Source organism: Varroa jacobsoni, unplaced genomic scaffold, assembly GCF_002532875.2.
Source record: "Varroa jacobsoni isolate VJ856 unplaced genomic scaffold, vjacob_1.0 scaffold_75, whole genome shotgun sequence".
NCBI classification, from domain to species: domain Eukaryota; kingdom Metazoa; phylum Arthropoda; class Arachnida; order Mesostigmata; family Varroidae; genus Varroa; species Varroa jacobsoni.
Window position 1 is genome coordinate 38,060 of NW_019212977.1, and position 22,057 is coordinate 60,116.

General features: G+C 40.8%; 1 protein-coding gene and 1 long non-coding RNA gene across 3 annotated transcripts in view; one reads left to right on the forward strand and one right to left on the reverse strand.

The window, feature by feature from the left end:
• Positions 1 to 22,057, forward strand: part of LOC147753949 (uncharacterized) — a 49,415-nt gene that overhangs the window by 24,406 nt on the left and 2,952 nt on the right. The gene's annotated exons all lie outside the window — the stretch shown is intronic.
• LOC111263022 (lipase 1) lies at positions 5,519 to 20,922 on the reverse strand. Of its 2 annotated transcripts, none has more exons than XM_022837754.2 (9): positions 20,612 to 20,922; positions 19,390 to 19,589; positions 16,310 to 16,550; positions 15,303 to 15,437; positions 14,856 to 14,959; positions 14,525 to 14,656; positions 14,304 to 14,423; positions 13,869 to 14,032; positions 5,519 to 5,782 (listed from the first exon to the last, which is right to left on the reverse strand). In XM_022837754.2, exons 1-9 carry the CDS (start codon positions 20,724 to 20,726, stop codon positions 5,626 to 5,628), a joined length of 1,368 nt encoding a protein of 455 aa, XP_022693489.1. In that variant the 5' UTR covers positions 20,727 to 20,922; the 3' UTR covers positions 5,519 to 5,625. The 2 variants fall into 2 exon arrangements, with proteins under 2 accessions (XP_022693489.1, XP_022693481.1); XM_022837746.2 differs by lacking the exon at positions 5,519 to 5,782 and adding an exon at positions 10,374 to 10,738 and having other exon boundaries at positions 20,612 to 20,913.

Genomic DNA, 22,057 nt, shown 5'->3' on the forward strand with positions numbered 1-22,057 from the left:
CTGGTGTTCGTGCTAATGGCATGCACGTGCGTACAACTATTGTCTGTCCAACTTATATAGCAGCAGTACAATGATCTCAGCATAAATATGTGCTTAAAACGTCAAAAAAAGCTTAAACGTTGGATAAATAGGCGTTTTCTGTTTTAACATTGATGACGTGTAGTAGTGAAACAAGTTCAGACCGTTTTTATCTTTGACGATTAGCCTGCTTTGTAATAATGGTGCTTATAACAAGGGGTACTGTTATTTCGAAAAGCGTTGACACTATTGTTCGTAGGCCAATATTGAGTTTTTGGCAGATGATTTTATTGACAGGAACTCTATTAAAGTTGAAAATAGATGTTGATTATTTTGCACGATCAAGTAACTGGTGTGGCCGGCTTCCTAAAATTAGATGTTCGTACCTAACAAACAACTAATAAATTATTTTTAGGTAAATGTTTAATAAACCGTTACATATCTAGTAAGAAAATAAAGTTTGAACATTCTTTTCCTCCAGATCTAATGATTGAATATTATGAAGGAACGCTCAGCAGTTTCAGCTTCACATTAAACTAAGAGTACGTTCATATTACGCTGGCCGCACATAATTAACATACGTCTATTAAGATCGCGTACGAATCGCACCTCTCTTCGGATTCTAAGCATGAATTGACACTTAGATATACGAGTAAACTCGTTGGCTCTGTCTAGGCCATTTCAGCAAAATGACGGTATAGTTGTATCACGGTTGTTTTGTTCACAAAAAGGATACCGTTGCACTGATGAGGGCCGAGTTTAAGTTCATAATAAGGCGGCGGATTTAATTTTAGATTTGAGCGTTGAGCAATGCGATCATCATTCCTCTTCCTGTAAGCGTGAAGCTAGAAACTACCTCGTATAGCTACACGTGTGCATATCTTTAATAAATTAGCTTCGTATTCTTTCCGCACAGCCATTTCTCGCTCGATAAGTGTGAGAGGGTCACCCATCTCAGCGTCCCTATCCACCACCTGTGTTGGATTCGATCAGGAAGGAAGAGACCTAACATATTTCTTCTCAATATTCAATTATTGTCGATGTTCAGGGTAATAATCCAAATTATTGAGATCAATTTAATTTCTGACTTCTCCTTCTTCGCGTCCAGGGTAGGGATACACTTGGATGTACTTCGTAAATAAACGAAATATTGTGCTCGAGTTGCATCGACAATGTAGTATTGTGAGAAAAACGTGGTTACTTCTCATGTGTTAGCCTACAAAAGCAATCTTACCTTCACCAAAATGAAAACCAGAAAACCCTTCCAAGCTGTTCGTTCCTTTATCTAACGTAATGATTTAATTTTACCGGGGCGTAAGCCTGCTTCACCCAATGAGGCAAAACTCTGTGTCTCTCCATATCGACTGGACAACTTCAATCAACGCTTTCCTATTCGCCACCAGAAGGAATTATACCACGCACCTTGTAAAGTAACCGCTGACGCACTAAAGCAGTATGCAAAGTTTGCGAAATCAATTTGCTCATGCGGACGAAGAAGTCGATGCTCCAGTGTCATTAGAAGCTACCAATTATTTACACACTCATAATGCAAACCGCAGGGTACACAAAAAATGAGGTGTACGCCCTCTCCACCTTTTTCCTTCTGCTAAGCCTACTATCGACGCGAACAAGGATCGGCCTTAGATACTGTGCAGAACTGACTTTGAAGATAACAGCAGGTCGATCGACACTCACTGGAACCAAGGCTGGTCGCGGCGGCTTCAGTTAAGCCAGTAGGTCGGCCTTTACAAACTACAATAAGACAACGTACAATAGAAACCGCAGCTGAGGTAGGTTCAGTGGCCCTACCCTCTGATTAAAGAGAATCTTACTGTCCCCACGTAAGTAAAAACCGCGTAAGCTTCAAACATGACCCTTTGCTGACACTCATTTATCTAATTCGCTCGAAGTTTGTCTGCGCCTGCAATGGTAAAGCCGCATGCTGGAGCACCACGAATCAAGAGGGGCCAGAGCGCCAGAACAAACACTATTATACACTTGTATCCAGTTACTTTTTTTTTGTTTCATATTCTGGATAGGCAGATAGTCGTATATGTCGAGCACAATCGTTTAGAACTATTGGCTATTGGTATTTAGTTTGCATGCTTACAACGTCTGTTTAGTCATGAAGCGCCACCGGGTTAATTCGTTTTCTACGTCCACTTCACAGTTCCTTTGGTCCAGAGGCTCATATCATAAAAATTTCAGCAGTACAATGTATAATAGGACACCGTTATTTTCTCGCAGGCTTGTACTTTTACTGTTGCTATTGGCACTGCTATCGTTAACTCCACTGCTGACGTTCCATAATTAAGATCGTGCGTTCTGTCATGAACAACTGATCGATTTTCAAGACAGAAAAAGGCCATTAGTGCTAGTTGTCAGTCGTGCGGTCCAGCGTGTCACGGACATACATGCCAGTGTTCAGTCCTTCTCGAGATGGCGATACCACAGATGCCTGTTATCGTAATCTACTGCGCTGTCTGTGCTTGCTTGCTTACTAGTCCTGCGGCCTCGTGGTCCGGCACGGGGAGGTGAAGCGTGCCGAGGCGAAATAATGTTATACATATACATGTCATCTGGACTTTTTTTCATAGGAAACGCCAGGTGGCACCAACGATTGCCAAAGTTTTGCCTGTACTTCGGTGTCTTTTTTTCGTGAGCCCTTGGACTGGTAGGGCTGCGGTCGACTACTCTAGTTGTAGGTGGTATGTAATGTTTTATTTTTTCGGCAGGTGATCAAATAGGGATTTCTAAGCGCCATAAATGAACCAGTTACAGAGTGATATCTAGACGATCTGAATTTAACACAAGCCTATTGTTCTTAATTAATCAACCTGTTAATGGTAAATTAGCTTGTTCCATGTTATAAAGCAGGCAAGGGTTTGTGGTTATGCATATATGTGTATATGAAAATGGCAGTATAGTTTTTATGACTTTTTCCGTGTCGACCCAGCTTGACGGGAAAACGTTGTGCTACTAACGACAGGACCGGGAAATATCGGGCCCGTGATTAGCCATCAGCATAGCTCAAGTGGTCTTAATGCTACTGCTGGGACCAATGATTTATCAGTAAACCTTTCGTTCTATAACACTGATGCAGACTCTTGTATCCTACATTGTTATGCCGCCTCGCAACGAAGGACGCATACTGGACTATAATACTATGCCAACGAAGTTCTGCGTATCGCTGATGACGATCATTCGGGCCCAAGACATTACTAATGTCATTGTGTTCGACCAATATCTCGTATGCGGCATCCCGATATTATAAGGCATTACTCAAGATTACTATCGTAGTACATCTGAGTACGATTCACTGTGTTGTAGGTAGCTTGAATTAGTATATAAACACCAATGCCAGCAGACCATCATACTTGCGAAATATCGTCTTGATGCTACTATAAACATATGGAGAGTGGGCTGCACCAGTGTATCGCAACACGTACATTATATTACTGCTTTTGTGGACTCGAAGTTATTGTTTTGCTGAATGATATATACTTTCATAATCCTAATACTTTGTTAGTCCAGCCTAAACTTAGTGTGGATTAAGGCTGCTTCAAGGAGCTCCAACGTTGGTTAGCCGCTCTAAGAAAATCGGCCATAGGCTTTATAGAATTCACGTCAGCGCTAAACTGGCGATAGGCTGGTCAGTTTATAATGCCAGAAACAGGCCCTACTAACATTACAGGTTCATCTAATACCTGGCCTGCTCTCTCAACAACGACCTTCTCTTCGATTTAGCCAAGTTCGTGGGGTGTCATGAATGAGAATCGCTAGTCGTTCTACTTTGCATGAAGCTGAAATGCCGCTCTCACTTGCCTGCCAGTCGCTCCATATATTTGCTTGGCAAAGTCGTCATACTTGCTGGCCCCTGACGACTGTGCACCTACAGTGGTGTACGGAGCTGTGCCAGTAGTCGTTCGGAACGACGTGCTGCTCGGCTATCGTAGGCAGATAATTCGATCGGGTTCCGTTTCAGGAGGCGGGTGTACGGCTATGAAATCCCCGTACCTCGTCTGCAAAAAGTACACCCTAAGAAGGGGAATCCAGGGGTGGTTAGACGGAAGGAAAAAGTCAAGCCAGGTCACTAATGTGGTGGAAAGGTTATTGGTGGACAGCGCCTGGCCGATGGTTGGCCGGCCACAGCTGAGCGTCGCCAACTCTGAACTAATCAGAACTTGATCCGTGAATGATCGAATACGCAGCGCACAACAAGTAGGCTCAGCAAACTTGCATCGTAATAGCGAGCTCACCTACTGCGTCGTTGACGTTAAGATATGCCATTTTAGAAAATGCGACAGGTGAAGCTCTGGAGATTTCGGTTGGTCGGTAGCTAGAGGTACGCGGTTAGGCCCCCGTTACCTCATGTTTAGGCGATGAAGGCAACGTAGGAATGCGCATTGGCTCACGAGTCCGCCAAGTTGCAATCTGCCGGTCGACTTCTCTACTTAGGATAATTACGTGTGTTGAATCATCGCAAGTGATGTAAATACATCACCCTTTACATTATAATAGTAGAAGGTTGCGTAGCGATGGGGATATTTTGAGCGTTGCCGAATAGCAGTCTCGTAATTTTGAACGTTTCTCTAGATGTGTTCTGTGGTGTGCTCTATTTAAATACAGATATAGTAAAAGCGTAGCATCTTTACTTTTTGTCGCCTGTAGTAGCGGGTCGTGGGCTGCTTAATTGGAAATCCAGAAGCGGTGTTCCTGTAGCAAAGAAGCTAGTAATACTTATGCATTATATGAATGAACGGTCAGATCAGGCTGTCTTACAATTTTCCTTCGATGAAATACTAATCGGTTAGTAGCGCAACAGCAGTCAAATGGCGCGTACCGCTTGATTTTTCGACTAAGATATTTTAATTCAATTTGTTTGCTGCTAGCGGAACCCAGTTGCAAAAACCTTACAATATATAATTGTATATTGGGTTTGCATAGTCGCACTAAAGGTTCACGGCTGTTTCATTGTCTATTTATAGTTATTATGTATACTTATCGAACGTTCATATTCAGTACCGTAATTCATATCGGATCTATTTCAGGAAAAAACTCGCCTATATCCAAAGTAAATAATGGCGGTATGCTAGTGCGATTAGGCATGCTTTAATCACTAAGGCGTAACTAAGGCCCGCAATGTTGCTTATTTGATGGGCATCCTGTCTCATAAAGGGTAAAAATCACACAAACTCAATTGACAAGTATATACAATTAAATACTGCTACTTGTACTGTTTCTTTCCGTACTTGATACAGTAAAGAAAGTCAAAGCGTAGTTAGAGATGTACGTAGTTTAAGCTATTATAAGGCGAAGCGCATGTATCAAGCATCTTCATAAAACCCAATGCAGTAATAAAACATATTTGTCGTTCATTCTTTTTTATAATTACTTACTTGTTTACGGAATGAATCTGGTACTAGAGAGTACCTGCGTACGTATTTGTAAGTCACTAGTGTCAACGACGCAGGCAGGTAATTAAGAAGTAAATAACGCGGATAATTACTAGTAGATATTTATTATAGTTGTTTAAAAGTATGTCAGATAATTGGTAGCACGGGCTAAGCAGCTGCTCCACCACTTCATCCACCGCCATTTTATAGGCTAGGGTTGACGCTTCGCGACTAAATCGTCGAAACCACTCAGCAGTAGGTTACCCTTATTTTGCGTTTTCAAGACGCTGGTAAGCTCACTTCTGCACTCACTTGCAGCTGCCTGTAATCTGTACATTGATACCCGAATAGGCTGTCTCATGCTCTGTCTGGAAGGAAGCGGAAGGCTTGGTTACATACATATTTCCTGTCATTTTCATTAAATCGTAAAAAATAGAAATACTTGCCTTAAAAAAATAAAATGCCTGGCTTAAAAGGATTATCGTATAGGATAAAATATACGATCTTATCATTTCTAATATTGCCAAGTAAGCCAAGTTTAAGCTATCAGGCTCGTACCCCGAAAATAATAATTTTTTTCGTAATTTATATTTTGTGAGTAAGATTACCACTGTTTCACGTGCGAGTTAATTCTCTTTCTAAACTACATTAGAGTTTAATTTGGTTTCTTTTATATTATTTATTTATGAGAGAAATAACTTACTATTAATAGTATTTTATTATTAGCGAAATTCGATGAAAAATCCACGGAATCAGGGAAATTCTATACGTAAATTATTTATTCAAGTTTTACTTTGGGAGAATGTGCGAAGATCGAGTTTTGAATTCTTCGCATTTATGGGCTTATCAAAATCTCATCAAGAGTAGTAAGAGACGTGTTTGAAGAATGGTTTACAAGGATAGGCTTATAATTAGCGAGTTAGCTGAAATGACTTAAGGGATGCTCATTTGATCTTAACTGCCGGTTTCATACCAGGAACCCATCCCAGTAGGAAAAAGCTGCCCGCAGATCGAGAGATCAACCAACGAGTCAGCTAGAAAGTTGTAGAAAGAGTAGAAAGTTGTTGTTTTGAACAATTATTGCTAACGTTATTAGTGCGTGATGGGGCGAAACCCCTCACTACCAATGCCCGCGAAAAGGGCTCCATTGTATTTACCTGTTTTGAGTATTCGCGTTCCGCATACCTATTACAGATCTTACAGATTACAGAAAGTCGTACAGATCGTTTATTGTAGGTAAACAAGTTAGTTCTAAATATCTCAATAAACATCGTGGTTGCAATTAACTGAAGAAGATCGCATCTCTTTCTCGCTTAGGTACCTTCTTGCCCAATGCCTTAGCTATCATCGCTTCCTGGCTAAAAAGCTCATATCTTTTGAGCCAGCCTGTTACTTCGAGCTTTCTGAACGATGCCGTTGGCGATATCGTCGATTCTTCCTAGCTTCTTACAGTTATGTTCTCCATTTTGCTCAGATCGGGCGTATTCCCTACCACACCACTGCTATTACTGGGATGGATCAGACCATTGACCGCAAAAAGAGACGAGTTCCTGGTATCCACTCGCTATATATTTATCAGCATATATCCGCAATATTTTCTCTGTACTTATTGATGTAACGTGGTTAGGCAGATGAAAGTGAACGTAAACTATCGAGCTTAGCTGGTTTCTCTCGGACGTAAAGCAATGTAAGCGTAACAGACTTACGGGTGGAAATTAAGTTTCAGTAATTTACTAAGTTACTCCCCGAGCTTTGCCCCATATCCCGTTTTGTCCTCTGATTTGACCCTCAACTATACACAATTTTAAATAGATTATAGTTCGTGTACATAGCAATAGTTAGTCTGTTATACTACTCTACGCGCCTTATTGCGTTTCACTGTTGCAGTTGTCTGGGTCTCTCATCAGAATCAGGTTTTACTGAGTGATAATGTTTCGCTGAGTAGTAAATACTGAGGTCTGCTGTGAATGTGTTGAGGTGTGATAGATGCAGCTGGCCACAATAAGGTCGGCTGTATTGATGTTACTTGGCGGGACTGCTTGTTTATGTTTTAAGATATCCGGTCCTATTAGAAAGCGTTAAGATGCTTCATTTCATCGTGATTATTTGTTAGTTTATTACGTACGTGAAAATACATTTTCCTCCGTTACTAAAGTTGCTAAATACTCAAAAAAAAAAACACATCTCATCTATTCTGACATAGTTTAGTTAAAACGTATAGCCATAATTCATTTTAAATAAAGCGGTATTAATAAAAAGCTAAAAAAACAGAACAGATTAAGCTTAAACATCGGCCTCCACGTTAAGGTACAGCCATGACAAGCTGGTTCCCGAAGTGGACAAGAGTAAAGCCTACTAAAAGATTCTTACGATTACGTAAACAAGCAGAATTTTGGCGCCTTTCAAAGATCCTAGTATCGATGCCTGTCGTCCTTTCCTCAAATGTTCAACAATAATCTTCACGTCTTCCTATAAAACATAGTAAATTAATCTGATACGATACTTTTAGTTCAAATTCAATATGAAGCACTACTGCTGCCTGCTACACTTTTCTAGATTCAGTCTTAGAGTCAATGTTTCGAGTAGTTTGTGACAGAAATCGACTGAGTGTTATTGGCCTTTTTTTTATTCCTTCGACGAAGAGTTGACTCCTGACAACAATGTAATAATGAACATACCGCTTTCATATAGTTGATCATATAGATGGTTACTTAAAAGGTCGTTTGGAGGGTACATTACGTGTCGCATCAGATCCTTAGGTTTTTCTTGGTCAACACCTAGATGTAATATTTATAATTCTACGATTTTTACAAAATGGGAAGTTTATGGGTTCACTCGACTATTATTACGTACAATAGGATTATCACACTCTCGTTCACACTTGAATATCTGCTAACCTAGATTAGTCAACACTTTACTACTCAGTTTCCTAAACTATCCTACCACAAACATTCGGTTGTATAATTCAAGGTCGCTTCTTAGAGCTAATTTAGTTTATGCCTAAAATCATACACCAAGAGTGCGCCCGGGGCAGAACAGTACAACAACGTGATGTAAAAGAATAATATCAGCATAATGCAGCGGTTAGTGCTCACTACTACGTTATAAATTCGCTGCAAGACCCCATAGCCCACTTTGCTGCTTGCCTAAAAAAAATAGCCCCGCCATCTCTAAAATTAACAACTCGTATGCAGCGCTTGCTGCCCTCGCTCGTATCTCTGTCGATCAGATTGCTGCTTCTTATATTTGCCCTAAGCCACCCATAGCACTACACTCTGCGCGGCCCACAACAACATCTCCAGTACGGACTCTATGCAACTCTATGTCGACCTCTTCCACGCCCTCATTTTGCAGCCGCATCATGCCAATCTCAATCTCATACCCTGCGTTGTGCTTAATTACCACTTTATTGAAAATGACGCCCGTGTTTAGTATATTCTATTTAAATTGATTCCGCCCGATGGAAACAGCACGACTTTACCGAGCTATTGCTTTCAACACTGGTTCCGAACAAATGGGCGCCGTACCCATTTCCAACGTCAGTTCCTATTATGAAAGCAATCACTAAATTCACGGCGCTCGTGGACGGACTCTGATGCTAGACCAGCGCCTTCGCCCCGGTACGCGCAAGTCTTTTCGCAAACTCGCCATCCGCTCTTCTGTCCAATTATTATTGGTCAGCTCGTAACGGTTTGTATTTTCTGTTTTCAGCACCTCAGTTGCTTCCTATTCAGAAACTATATCGTTTTATATCGAAGATGCGAAGCGTATCCTTAGCAACGCACACGACGCCATTGGCCGCTAATCGATGTCTTCATACACGCAACGTCCAACAATTTCAAAATTTAGAATGTTTTTACCATTTTCAGTTCTTTAATAAATACAGATAATTTCTGAGAGCAGGTCACACCCTGTGCGTCTACAAGTTATTATTGAAGTCTCATGTCCACGACTGCGTTTGTCGTACAATAAAAAGAGCTATGGCGTGAAGCCTATCTTCGCCAGCTAACTTGCGTTTCAATTTTTGCAGCGCTTTAGTTTCATCTGGCAAAAGCGGTCCAGTAGTTTTCGAGAAAACCCGTTGAAAAAATACGTAAATGTCTCAGTAACAACTAATAATCTACGATGGTATCTGGCGTTTCGCAGGGTTGATATCTGCTAACTCTTTGTTGCCACTTTTCGGCCCAGAATCGAGACTTATGAAGGACTCTAAACGCTCGAAATGAGCCAAGGAAAAATATTGAAGAAATATATACCATTTGTCTAGACTTTGCTAACTTCTAACCTATTCTGGATCCCGTCGTAGAAGCATGGCAGAACATTGCCCTGACCAGTTCCTTGCCACAGGCTTCACTGACGATGTACTTTGTATCCAACGCAATACTGGTTTCCTCCTCCGCTAGATGTGCATTCTTATAGCCGCGGGCAGCTTTTTGGAATACTGTTTCTCTAGGAAACAGAACCAGTGGTATCTCGAATTGATCGTATACAATCCTCAATTTCTAGGCCGGTCTGAAGCCCGTCTCCAGATAGTGGCGGGAGCGGCGCGAACTTGAACCGTTGAATCTAGCTTGTACCAGTTGAAACAGTCACGGCAAATTACAAGAGAACCTTTCCTACGTAACAGTATACATTTTTGAAGAACGCAATAACTAGTGATTGTAAGACCGCTCAAGGCGATGTTATAATGAGCGATATAAATGAAACGCAGGCATTTCAGTAATATACAGTGAACGAAATATGCACACATGTATATAGAGGTATCCATAGTACATACTATAAGTAGCTCGATAGAGACGCACGCGAGACCGTTTAGGTTTTGCATTGCATGACTATTTCGATAATGTATGTTAAAAAGTGACCTAATAGCTCAAGTGAAATAGCCTTTAAGATAAATAATCATGCGATAGGATATGATTCGGGAAGATATATCGTACAGACTGAAGGTTACCAATTGAATAAGATGCATGTAATCTTTATTTTGGATGCTTTGAATCAATTTAGTATATAACAGATTAGTAAAATTATGGGTTTCTTTCGATTTTTTTTTTTTTATTATAGCTCAGGTCGGGTTTGCTTCGGCTTTTCTCAGAAAACTGAGGACGTCATAAAACAAGCTGGGATCCTTATCATTTATAGCAAAATTGTGATGGGAGTAATTTATATCATCAATGAAAAGATACTCCGTCGTATTTGCAGGCAGACTCCTCACGAGTTTCCAGTTTTCCTCTGCCGTAGAGTAGAGATCTCCAGTTGAAAAATAGACTTTCGTGGGGACACGGAGGTTTCGGATATCCATCCAGACTGGCGATTCTGTATTGAATCTATTTAGAAAAGATACAGTAAAAGATAACGCGTGAAACGAATGAAAATTCAATGAAACCTAGACTGCTTGCAGTGATGAGAGCTGGAGACGGAAATACATTCCATGAACCCCATTGCGGATATGAGATTGTTTGCCTTGCTTGTACATATGGAAGTAAAAGAGTAACTTGACTATTTTCGAACTGGAATTTTTGGCCAACACCAAGTCCGACCTCAGCCTTCCAGTCGATAAGAACGCTAATTCTACAACCTATTAAGGATCATTAGCGGGCATCAGAAAATGAGCCTTACGTAGTTTGCAATAATTTGACCGGGTCAGTGTTGCGCCATTCTGATGCTATATAATAATGAATTTAAAAAGTGATTCAAAGATCCAAAACGTTACGCCCTTTTTCTATTGTTGCTTCTACTATGTCGAATTTCGCCCCTAGCTGTTAATCAGACATTATATATTGTTGAAGAGCTGTCTTTTGCCTCTACTACTGTGTACCTGTCAAAATACTTCAATGATTATATTAAACGTCTTTGCAGTGTAATCGAAATTACGATATATGATAGATCTTAGTTAGAGTTACTGAGGCAAGAAATTTGTGCATTTCTATAACAACGATAAGTACGATAATGACCGCCAATGTTTTTCAAGCGGCGTTCATGTGGGAACAACGCAACGTCAAGATTAATTGCGGGCCTCCTGGAGTTTCCGCCTAAATCTGGCAATGGCAGAACAAGACAAGCACTGTTGTCTTATATAGGATCGAATTTTATTTTTCGCGCGAAGAGTATTCTTCATCACTCTATACGCATTGCATATACATTATAAGCGATTTTCACGGATTGCGAAGAAACCTAACCTTAACCTTAGCAAAAACAGCGTTCGGAGAAAGTATTTTGCGATGACGTTGTTAACAGGTACTGCTCGATGTGCAGATATGGTCATTTCGATTCTGTTGAAGACGATGTAGTATGCTCATTACCTAGTTATTGTCAGGACATAATCTCCCAAGGAGAATCAGCTGTGCTTTAATCCCTTGAGCTAATCGTTTCGCTAATTCGGATAGGACACGGCACAAATGTCAAATCGGACGAGCTACTAGGTAACATGATTGTCAAGGCCTTAGCATAGCTGTTAAATGCCTATAGAACGTCTATATTAAGGTTGATGAACAATGTGTCCGACATAACAGAAATACGCGCAGAGCTAGCTGTCGGTATGCTCATTCAATGTGATTTTACTTGTGTGTATACATCGTTCAGAATACGCGGCAGGTCGGCCTGCGCCCTGCAAACAGTAGAGCTAGTAGAATTACATGGCTGTACAGCAGCCTGGATTCGTTGTTCTCGTCGCTGACTATGAATGGGGTTTAAAAACAAGAAGGCGAACATTTTTCAGAGCACGTGTCAGCTTCCCTTAGACCTGGTAGACATGGCAGCATTAACCGTCGCTCTCCGTTCCCTTCACCCTATAATAAGACGTTTGCCCCTACATCTTAGCATGTTTTGGATTACTTGCTAGTTTAGTATCTGCCCCTACTCGTTCCAAGCAAACTCCATCCCGAATGTTCCTAATGTGACATTTCCCAACAAACACAAAGGTGGAATTCGGCAGCTTAAACGTTCAGTTGAGAGGTTCCCATCGAGGAGGACACTTTTGGAACGACCGACATGACTCGAAACCGTCGCCGCCTCCCACACCGAGCGCTTAGCTGACCCAGCTTCTAACTGTTCTTGCCCCTTGCTTGTCGCTGCCCCCCCCCCCCCCTCTTTTCTTTCTATGCGTTTGCCTCTTTGCTAAGTCTTCTTCCCCAGTCGCTGCAATTAGTCCAGGCATTGCGTCCATTGCTCTCCAGATAACACTTCAACGGGGGGGGGGGGGCCGCAACGCTCAGCGTAGTTCATTTTCCTTCTTTACCTTTTCTGCTGATATCAGCTGTCGTTTGCTGCCAACTATTAAATGCGATGAACGCTATTTACTCGCAGAAATAAATGGTACGAGCGGTCGTAAGGTTGAGGTGTCAGTCTGTCTTTATTATCGCTGGGAATGGAGATGTCGACAAGGGCACATGCGTTTGCGTGCATCGTGACGTTCACGTGCGCAACACGATTTAGCGAGCATACTCCTGAGAACAACAGGATTGTCACATATATATTGGAACATGCCAACAGCGGCAGCTAATCACAACAAAAACACTAGCAACATTGAAGGCAGCAGTTCACCTTAGGTCAATATTGGTGGCTAGATATGGTTGTTCCGGGAAAAGGCCTGACGTCGTCCCTACACCGTTGGATGGCACTGATGTAGCCTTGTATTTTCGTTGTATCAACGTTGGATCGAATGACCCGCTGACAGCCGACCACTACGTATATCGTTTGTATACATTTCTCTACGGTATCATCATCGTAATATTATGCACCCCAAAGAAGTTCTGTGGGCATGTAGGTCGTACTGGGACAACAAGCAGGAGGTGGATGAGGGATCCAGGAAGTGAATGAGTTAAGAATGAAGTACTTATGTGCATAATTCTGCAATACAGGATTTCGGGAAGTCGCATATATTATTTGTATTTGGATGCAGTAACGGAAAGTTGGACAGCGTTAAACAATTGCTGGCAGTACAATAACCACTTGTGAGAAGGTTAAGTAGGAGCTAATTTAAAGCTCGCACTTATACAGGTTTATCTGCAACTCGTTGAATCGTAAATTTCTTTAAAATGAGATTTGGCAGCGAACCCTTTAAAATACTAATTATATAATCGAATCGGCTGAACTGAATGGGCATATAGTCTACGTGACAAGTATAGAACTTGACATAGCCCGAGACGACTGAGCGCATTTATCTGTAATGTCAGCACTTAAAATGACTAATCGTTTTATCTAAAGCCAATGTTCCACAGAAAAAAAATCAAAATTAATGCTTTGTCTACAAGGCGAACAGTGATAAGAAATAAGCAAACTAAAATACCACTTTAGGCTTCATGTCCGTATCCAAGAAAAGACACCAGGACTATCTGCGCGACAATATGTAAGCGTATTCGCAAGCGAAGGTCTACGAAAGATTCTAAAACTTATCTTCAAACTACGTCTTCATTGAACTAACCAGGCCTCACGTTTCAATATGTCAATAACATGTACCTGCGTAAATTTCCTCTGGGACCATAATCAAAGCTTCGAACGAATTCCGTCTCAGAGGAACTATTCGCAATCATTTTGTTGGAGTCCCAAAGATCATAGTAGTAACGAAGCACCCAAGTCGAAGTGCCCCCAGGCAAATATTTCACCCAAAGGGGCAGCTTTTTCTGCAAGCAAATAGTAAGATGTATTTTACAAATAGTAGATTTTCTAAAATGGAAATATTCTTGGCTTTATGAATATATAGGCTATTCTCGTATTTTTGTGTGAGAAAAAAAAAATGCAAATGTCGTTCGAAACATCGACTTGAACGGACATATTTAAATACCTGTACACAAACTACTCCGGTAACGTGTCTTACATCAATCCGTATATCGGTGACTTTTACAGATACGCTTCAGCATAATGTGCGCATGGAAAAGTTCAAGCACAACTTACCAGATCTGTGTACTCGGAAGTCATTCCAATGAGGTCTCGAAAGAGATCAAATGATTCCTTTTCAGCGCCCTGGACCAAACTGGCAATGTTCTCATTCCATGGAAGAAATTCGCTTGGTTTCTATAAACAAAAACGGCAGATTTATTTTGGTAGACGTAAGCGAATCATGGGAAGCCTATATGACAAATTTGAAAAACTGTAATCAAAATTCTCATACATACCATATGTCGGGAGATCAGGCACACTACATACTTAATAAACTGAATTTTATCAGCCGACGCTAACGTACGCGCTCCAGCCAACGATGCAAACGATATCACCTTGTCATTATAACTCGGTCGTAAAGAGAACATCTTGAAAAGTAAAGGAAACAGAGCGGAGGCCATGTTACATCGAATATAAAACACACATAATATGTGTACAGATATATATAATAATAGAAGACTGGACGTGTCGAAACGTTTGCTGTTGTCGCAGCAAAAAACAAAAACATAGACTTAATAAATATCTACAAAATTTTCAAATAGAGCAAGACTGAAACCCCTCATATACCTGTATACTTGAAATTGAACCTTGCGACATGCCGACAAGATGCAACTTAGGTTGGTTTGTCACACTAAGAATATAGTCGATCTGTGCAGGAGTGTCGTACAGAGCTGTAATAGAATTAAGTTACTCGTTGGTATTAAGAATTTTGGCCTCTTTTAATATTATAGCTAACAGGGAGTTAGACGATGTTGAATTACCACTTTGCTAGGGTTTCCAAAAATTGTCGCCTCTAATCCACTCTTTGAATCGGAAAAAATTATTTTTACTTACAATTGCAGTGTTTAACTAGCGTTTCCTGTATTTCATACCGAACCTTTATTGTACAGGGGGCTGTATAAAGTTCAAGCTGGCTAGAGAAGTAAATAATAAAGCCTGGCTGATATAATAAAGTACTAAGATATAAACGGCTGGCTATAATTTATTTTGGTCTGAGAAGCCTGAAATGCCTACCGTGATCGTTGACTGTGAACGCCCAGGGAGACTCAGCATCTTTTGAGAAATCGGTTTGTTCATGATGAGCATAGAGCGAGTTGCCTCGATAATTGCCAAGCCATACATCAAAGCCGCCATCTTGCAATATGTACGCTAGAACAGTTAACACACAGTTGAATATTTTGGCTATTTTCAAACACTGAATTGTTATGAATAAATAGAATAGCCAGCTTGTTCTGACCAGAAGCCAGAATATCTTTTGAATGAAAAGCTCACTGATATGGGTAGGTTGTTATTATAGTAGTTAAATGCAAATCCAAGAAGGTAACTTCAACTCAGGTGGCATCGCGCGCGCACTACGATACTCATTGGAGTAATCAAGCTCTCGCAGTTGACAACCGTTTTAAATTTTCGATCATTAATCTTGTACCTCACGGTCTTCGTTCAGCTCACCGCTTCTCACGTAATGCGGGTCTGGTTTAAAGTAGAATTATCAGGGTCAAGCTGTGAAACAGGACTTTGTAGCCGAATTTTGTTTTTAGCCGCTGAGTAATGATCTGCTGTATTTCTCATCCATTCAACGTTATTTTGGTGTTAGAAGTTTAGACATGACGTTATTTACTCTGCTAGCTCGCAAACACACATTGTGCCTGCTTACATCAATGATAAGTAACAGAAGGACCTGTCACAAGGTCAATTGTGAATTTTTCCTTTCGTCGCCCAATTAGGGGTCGCTCATCGCTAAAGCTGCATGCATTCAAAGCTGTACAGCGTTTTGGCTCCGACGGGTACTATTTACGTGCTTATATTTAGAATTAGGCATTGCTGCCTACTTGACTAAACAAGCAGATGGACAACGACATGTTGCGTACGCTGGTAGTAGTACTAGGGCTAACTATAGAAGCATTTCAGCCTCGCTTGATCAAGGAAAAGCTAAAAGTTGTCCGTGGAGAGCCAGGCGAAACTGGCGGGTGAATATCACAAATATACTTTACTGCACTTTCGATATAGAGGCTTGACCTTACCAAGAGAGGTATTTCGTGCAGCTGTGAGCCAGAAGCCTGAACTTCCAAGAAGGAAGCTCGGTATGAGGACGGGAGTTTTACTCTCCTTATGAAGATGCGTTAATCCGTTTTCCTGTCCGGAAGTAGCGGCGACCGTGACACTAGGCCGAGAAATGATGCGATGTACGGACACGGTCCAACCGTTCCCTACAGATAGGTTGTGTACTTCGAGGCCAAACCCTCGACGAGCAACAAGCTGCTCCTGAAAAACATCCGACTATAATGTAAAAACATTACAAGTACAGTTCAGTGGAAACAATTAACTTTTTGAACTGGTGTTACAAGCCAATGTTAGTTGACAAAAATTTGCAAAGCCTGGGTACGCCGTAGTCGAGATGTGCACTAGGACAATGTTGGTTTATCTGATTTATTTATAAGTCGTCGATTAGGTTTCCCAAATTGCCGTGTTTGAGCAAAAAACCCAAGTGCACATAACAAAGCAAAGCTTCTTGATCATCTTGATTAATATTCATTTACTGTTTACGTTCTCGAGAGAAAATACAACCGTTTACGGCTCTGTCTTCTGTTGTGTCGTATAATCATATGAATGAAACTTCTATAAAATCGCAAATATTGCCCATTTCAGGTTCATATGTATGATGGGCACCGGGAGCGGGCAGCGATCCCAAAAAATATTTAGGGCGGCGGTAGCAGGCCACTGTGACGGATACCGGTGAAGAAGAATGGATGCCTTGAAGTAATGTCACAGTAGCTTCAAGGCTTCATCCCCCCAACCTACTGGTCGAGGCATACGCGTTTTTGAGTGTTAGAAAATGTCCCACACTACCCGGTTTTCGGATGCGCATTAGTGTGATTAGTCTTGTTAATAAAAAGTCAGCTCTAAAACATTTCAATGGCGCGAAGAACAGCTTTATATATGCAGCTCTAAACACATATATATGTATATATATCTGAAGTTAGAGTTTTTCTTATCGATTTTTTCACAAACTTAATGTAAATACAGATATTTCAACAATATTTTTTTATTCGTGCTAGAAGACTTATTCCTGTACGCCATGTGTATTTAGTATAGCCGTAATCTACCATGATTACGGCTAAGATTCAGCGCGTAACTAATTAGGCATTTTCAAAATGGTCCTTTCCGCAAACAACTTCAATAGTAATAGTACGTCGAGTGACTTTGAAAGGCGTTAAGTTTCATGAACTGTTGTTCAAACAAAAAAGTTTAGCGTACTTAAATTTTGGGCTGATGACTAGCCAAAAGTCTTAAATACGCAAGGGATTTAAAAATTAAAGGTGTAAAGAAAGCCTCAAAAGACTAAACGGTAGGGCCGATCTGGACGAGTTTATTGGCAATTTATATTCCTCTCTTCAAAGCGGCTTTTAGTTTCTGTATCAAACACTCATGCGTATTTTCTTCTTGGGTTATCCTGATTAATTTTCGGGCCTTTTAAAATCGAAAAACTCTTCTTTTGCCTCAGAAAAGTTTGTCTCAGATTTTTCTGAAACTAGATAAAAAAAATTTTCTATCTATTTGGGGCAGAAAACGCAATTTTTAGTCTCGTTTGGGGGAAGGGGTCGTCCAGTTTGATGACGGCTAGGCTTCGTTCAGATTCAAAAAATGGCCGCCATTTTGCCATAAATAATTCGTTATTGTTAAGGAGCTAGTTTTATTTCGATAGCAAGAATAGCGGATGAATGTAGATGCGCTTTAATGAACAGTCCGCAATTTAAATGCGCTCAACCCCTGTGTAGTTCCCTAGATGAAAAGTGAGCAAGTGGGTTTGTGTAACTTACTATATTTTATATTGGTAACAGTATCCATACGAAGGGGCCCCTTCTGCGTGGCTCATTGACTGTGAAATATCTTCACTTTCTTGAGCTAAGCGACTGTTCGGTGATGCCATTTAACAGTTACAGGGATTATCGACATAGCTACCGAACGGCTATCGCCACTGTGGAAATCCTCTACTCTGTCGGCAGAAGAGCAATAGCAATACATCGATCGTGTATACTCGGCCAGAAAATTGAAGATATAAGAGAAACAAACGATGTTATCAGCTACCGCAGCCGCCTGTCGTTATCTATCTTTTCTTTTATCAAATAACAATCGTACGTTCATATTTTTTTACCAACCATAATAGACGTATCATGTTATAAGGCAGTAGAAGGTAACAGAGAGTATTTCATCGATTAGAATAGAAAATGAAAATAGTGAAATAAACTAGACAGTGATGATGATGATGATGATCCGTACGTAATGGCAATAATTAAAGTTTTTTTTTATTTTTACACAAAACTAAATTGTTCTTGATTTAGTTGAATCTTCATCACGCATCTATTTTAGCTTGTCGCATGTAGTATATTATGTATTGAAGGCCGAGTAACGTATAAGGTACCATAAAATCATAATGAATTCAGCTTAGCGACCAGCTGGCTAGGTGTTCTAGAGAGCAACAGGCCAGCATCTGCTGAAACAAGTCATATGAAACGTACCTTACTTGTGGTACATTCATACCACAGAAGCTTGAAGTGTAGCCTGGCCCGGATAAAAAAAAGCCACGCTAAAAAGAAGACAAGTTTTGCGTTTGCGATTATCTATTTAAGCAAAGCCGCGAACAAAACGAAATTGGTCCATGCACAGTTATCTGTACCAACTTGTACAAGTAAAAAATCTCACGGGTATCATGCTTTCTACCTTTCGAAAACCCAAAAATTAGCGGTAGGACCCCCAAAGTAGCGTGTGAATAATCTAAGAGTTATGGCTTAAGTAGATCCGGCGGAAGATTCAGCTAAAAGTATATAGTTACCAACTACTACCCGCACAAACGCGTAGCGCTGTTCCATCGTGAAATTAACCAAGTTACATTCACTTGATTTTGGAAAAATACGTCATATAGGAGCTGGCAGCTAACCTCGTACTCGTTAAAAATGTGTAGACTTTGTGCTTTTTTCTGGTCCCGTCAACTTGATCGATAACCCCTTTCGCAGAGATAAAAAATTTGACGATATGTAGTAAGATAAAATTATCGATACTACCTTGTGTTGCGTTTAAAATGTTTAGGAATATTGGCACTTACCAGTGTCATGTCACTTTCTTCGAGTACATCTTCTCGTATATTCGCTTCACTTCGATTGATCTCGTTGAAAGTCTTAAAGTTTTTTTTGGCCTTTTCGAAAAGTTCAGCGTAGCCAGGTCCGAGCTCAGTAAGGAGACAGGACTCCTTATTTGATCCTTTCCCAGCTTGATACCAACCATGCCAAGGTAGGCCCAAGATTTCTGCCAATCAGGTAACATAAGGCTGTTGATATCTGAAGTCTGTTTCTATACGAGCATTTTATGTCAATGGCTGCTTCTTTGAAAATCTCATCTACGTTGCTTGAAAGGTCTTTTTTTTTCTTTTCAGCTATTGGTTGAACGAACTAAATTGGCTGTAGGCCAATATTAGACAATGAGTTGACCTAAATACCTACTGTGATAATGATAGATTTTTTTCAAAGTTAAGCAAGCAATTGAACCGCGCATAATAAAATAACTGCTTCGTTTATTTACTAGATTAATTTCTGCCTTCCATGTTCCTCACAAATTGAACCGTTTTGCAGAAAACTTCAATTTCACCACGTGAATGGGTCCGAAGTGTTTCACCTGTCCCATCCTGCCGATTTCTATTTTTTTTTTTTTTTCTGTAGTCTAAGTCAACACAATATGTTGTGCAGGGCTTTTCTAACTAGAGAATGCCTTATTTGGTATCGGAACGTTTCTTGATTTCAATTGGTCTAATACAAATTTAAGAGTTTGAGAATGGTTACAGTTGTAACGCCCGTTGACTTCATTGAGGTAAGCTGGAGCTGTTCTCGTGACAACTTAGTAGGTAACGTGTTTGCCTGCTAATATTAAGGGTCTAGGTTGGAACGTACTTCGTTCGACGCTGACAGGCAACAGTCCGATAGAATGCTCAACGGCGATACCCGGCGTAGAAACATAAAAGAACGAACACGGGCTAGCTGTTAAAGAGTAGGCACAGGCAACTCTAGATGACACAACAATAACGGACGGATCAACAAAGCTAAAGCACCATTTGTAAACTTTCCACGTTGAAATTCACAAACCTTCAAAGCTGATTCGTTACTTGCTTGGTTTAAACAGACAAAGAAGACTGTAGGCGACCTGAATAATCGAACCTCGTTTGTATGCTATTATTAGTATGATGCTAGCTGAATCGTCCGATGTACATTTACAACTAATTATTAATCATTAGGCGCTTCAGAGTCCTGTACAAGAAGCTGTCCCTTCTGGCCTACCTGCCATTTCGTTTGGAGCGTCCTCCAGCATCGCGCTCAAAAGCGATACCGACGAAAGGATAAGCCCGAAATATCTTACGGAAGTCCACATTATAAACACGAACGAGCTGTTCATGAAGGCAGTTACACATGCGCACACATTTCATACGTCCTACAGGACAAACTGTTGCAGGGTGTTCCTCGAACGTAGTTCTAACGTCTACTTACGAATACAGTTTATTTAATAAAGCTGTTACATGTTTTACCGTTAACGTTTTCAAGATTCGGTTGCGAATAGGTATCGGCCCACTGCGTGGTGTTCTATTACGGCACTATCAAAATAACTGGTCATTTACTGTGCCCGTATTAGAAACTCATTACCGTTCGCTAGCGGGAACGTTCCGTAGCTTTGATTTTACGCGCGCCTAATGTAACCTGAACTGCTGCGGCTCTCCCCTAATGGATGTGTACGACTTGATAATCGCAGGGCAATGGTTTTCGCACATATTCTTTTTTCTAACTCGGCTCCTTATTAAAAGTCAGCGGACAATTAACGTGCTCTATATACGGCTAACATGGGTCATTGTGTAAGTAAAAGCTTATAAATGGAAAAAGCGTCAGCGAATGATTAAGCAGGCATTCTATGTGTGCGGTTGCATTGCCCTTACGTCAGCAAAAGTGTACGACAGCCCTTCGAGCGAGCCGTAGAAGGGGATATGCGGAAGAGCGGATTCATCTGTCTTGTATGTTTCCCTGTCGACTTTCAACCGTAGAAATCGTGCGAATAATTAAAACGTAGTTAAAAATCACCGACTTAAATACAAGCTTCTATAGATCGGGAACGATTTACCGTTTTTGCGCTGAAGTTGAATAGAAGTTGAGGTGGGACAAATTGTAAAAATCCCGAACTTTTCTGAGGCGTCTTTCAATGGATTTCCGCATTTCGTATTAAACGTTTCCTTAGTAAAATGACTGGCCTATGATGGACTGGAGAGTGACAAACAAACCATGCCCAGAACTATTCGGCATATTGCGCAAGCCTCGAAATTGCCCAGCTACAAAGTCTAACAAAATCATTCAGTCATTAGTAATAATGATGAGCAAAGTTCGATATTATTATTAAGCCGTGCTATAGCACGTCGCTTTAAAGTCTCCTGCACAACTTAAGCGGAACCCGAAAAACTAATTGAAATAAACAGTTTCTAGGTCAAATTTTCGCACCGCGTTGACGTTGGTGCGTCCATTTACTGACTGAGTCACCTTAAATGACACCAACTGTACACCTCTTAGCTTACTGCTTAATGTCTGAGTAACCCGAGACGACTGATCCCTGCGTTTCTTGAGCGCCTGACCTGCGTAATTATACCATCGTACGAAAAATATGCTTCTGGAAGTATCTACAAAGGAACGGTAAATTATGCCACAAAATGCTCTTACGCAACTGTTTTCGTCTGCAACCTCTTGTTG

Bases quoted from the DNA above. Each gene is read 5' to 3' on its own strand.
- LOC111263022 (XM_022837746.2), bottom strand. From the start codon at position 20,726: ATGAACAGCTCGTTCGTGTTTATAATGTGGACTTCCGTAAGATATTTC. The intron at 14,424-14,524 runs GTATGTATGAGA...TTTTGTTTATAG, and splicing joins GCCTGATCTCCCGACATATG to AAACCAAGCGAATTTCTTCC. The intron at 14,033-14,303 runs GTAAGTTGTGCT...ATTTGCTTGCAG, and splicing joins CTTCCGAGTACACAGATCTG to AAAAAGCTGCCCCTTTGGGT.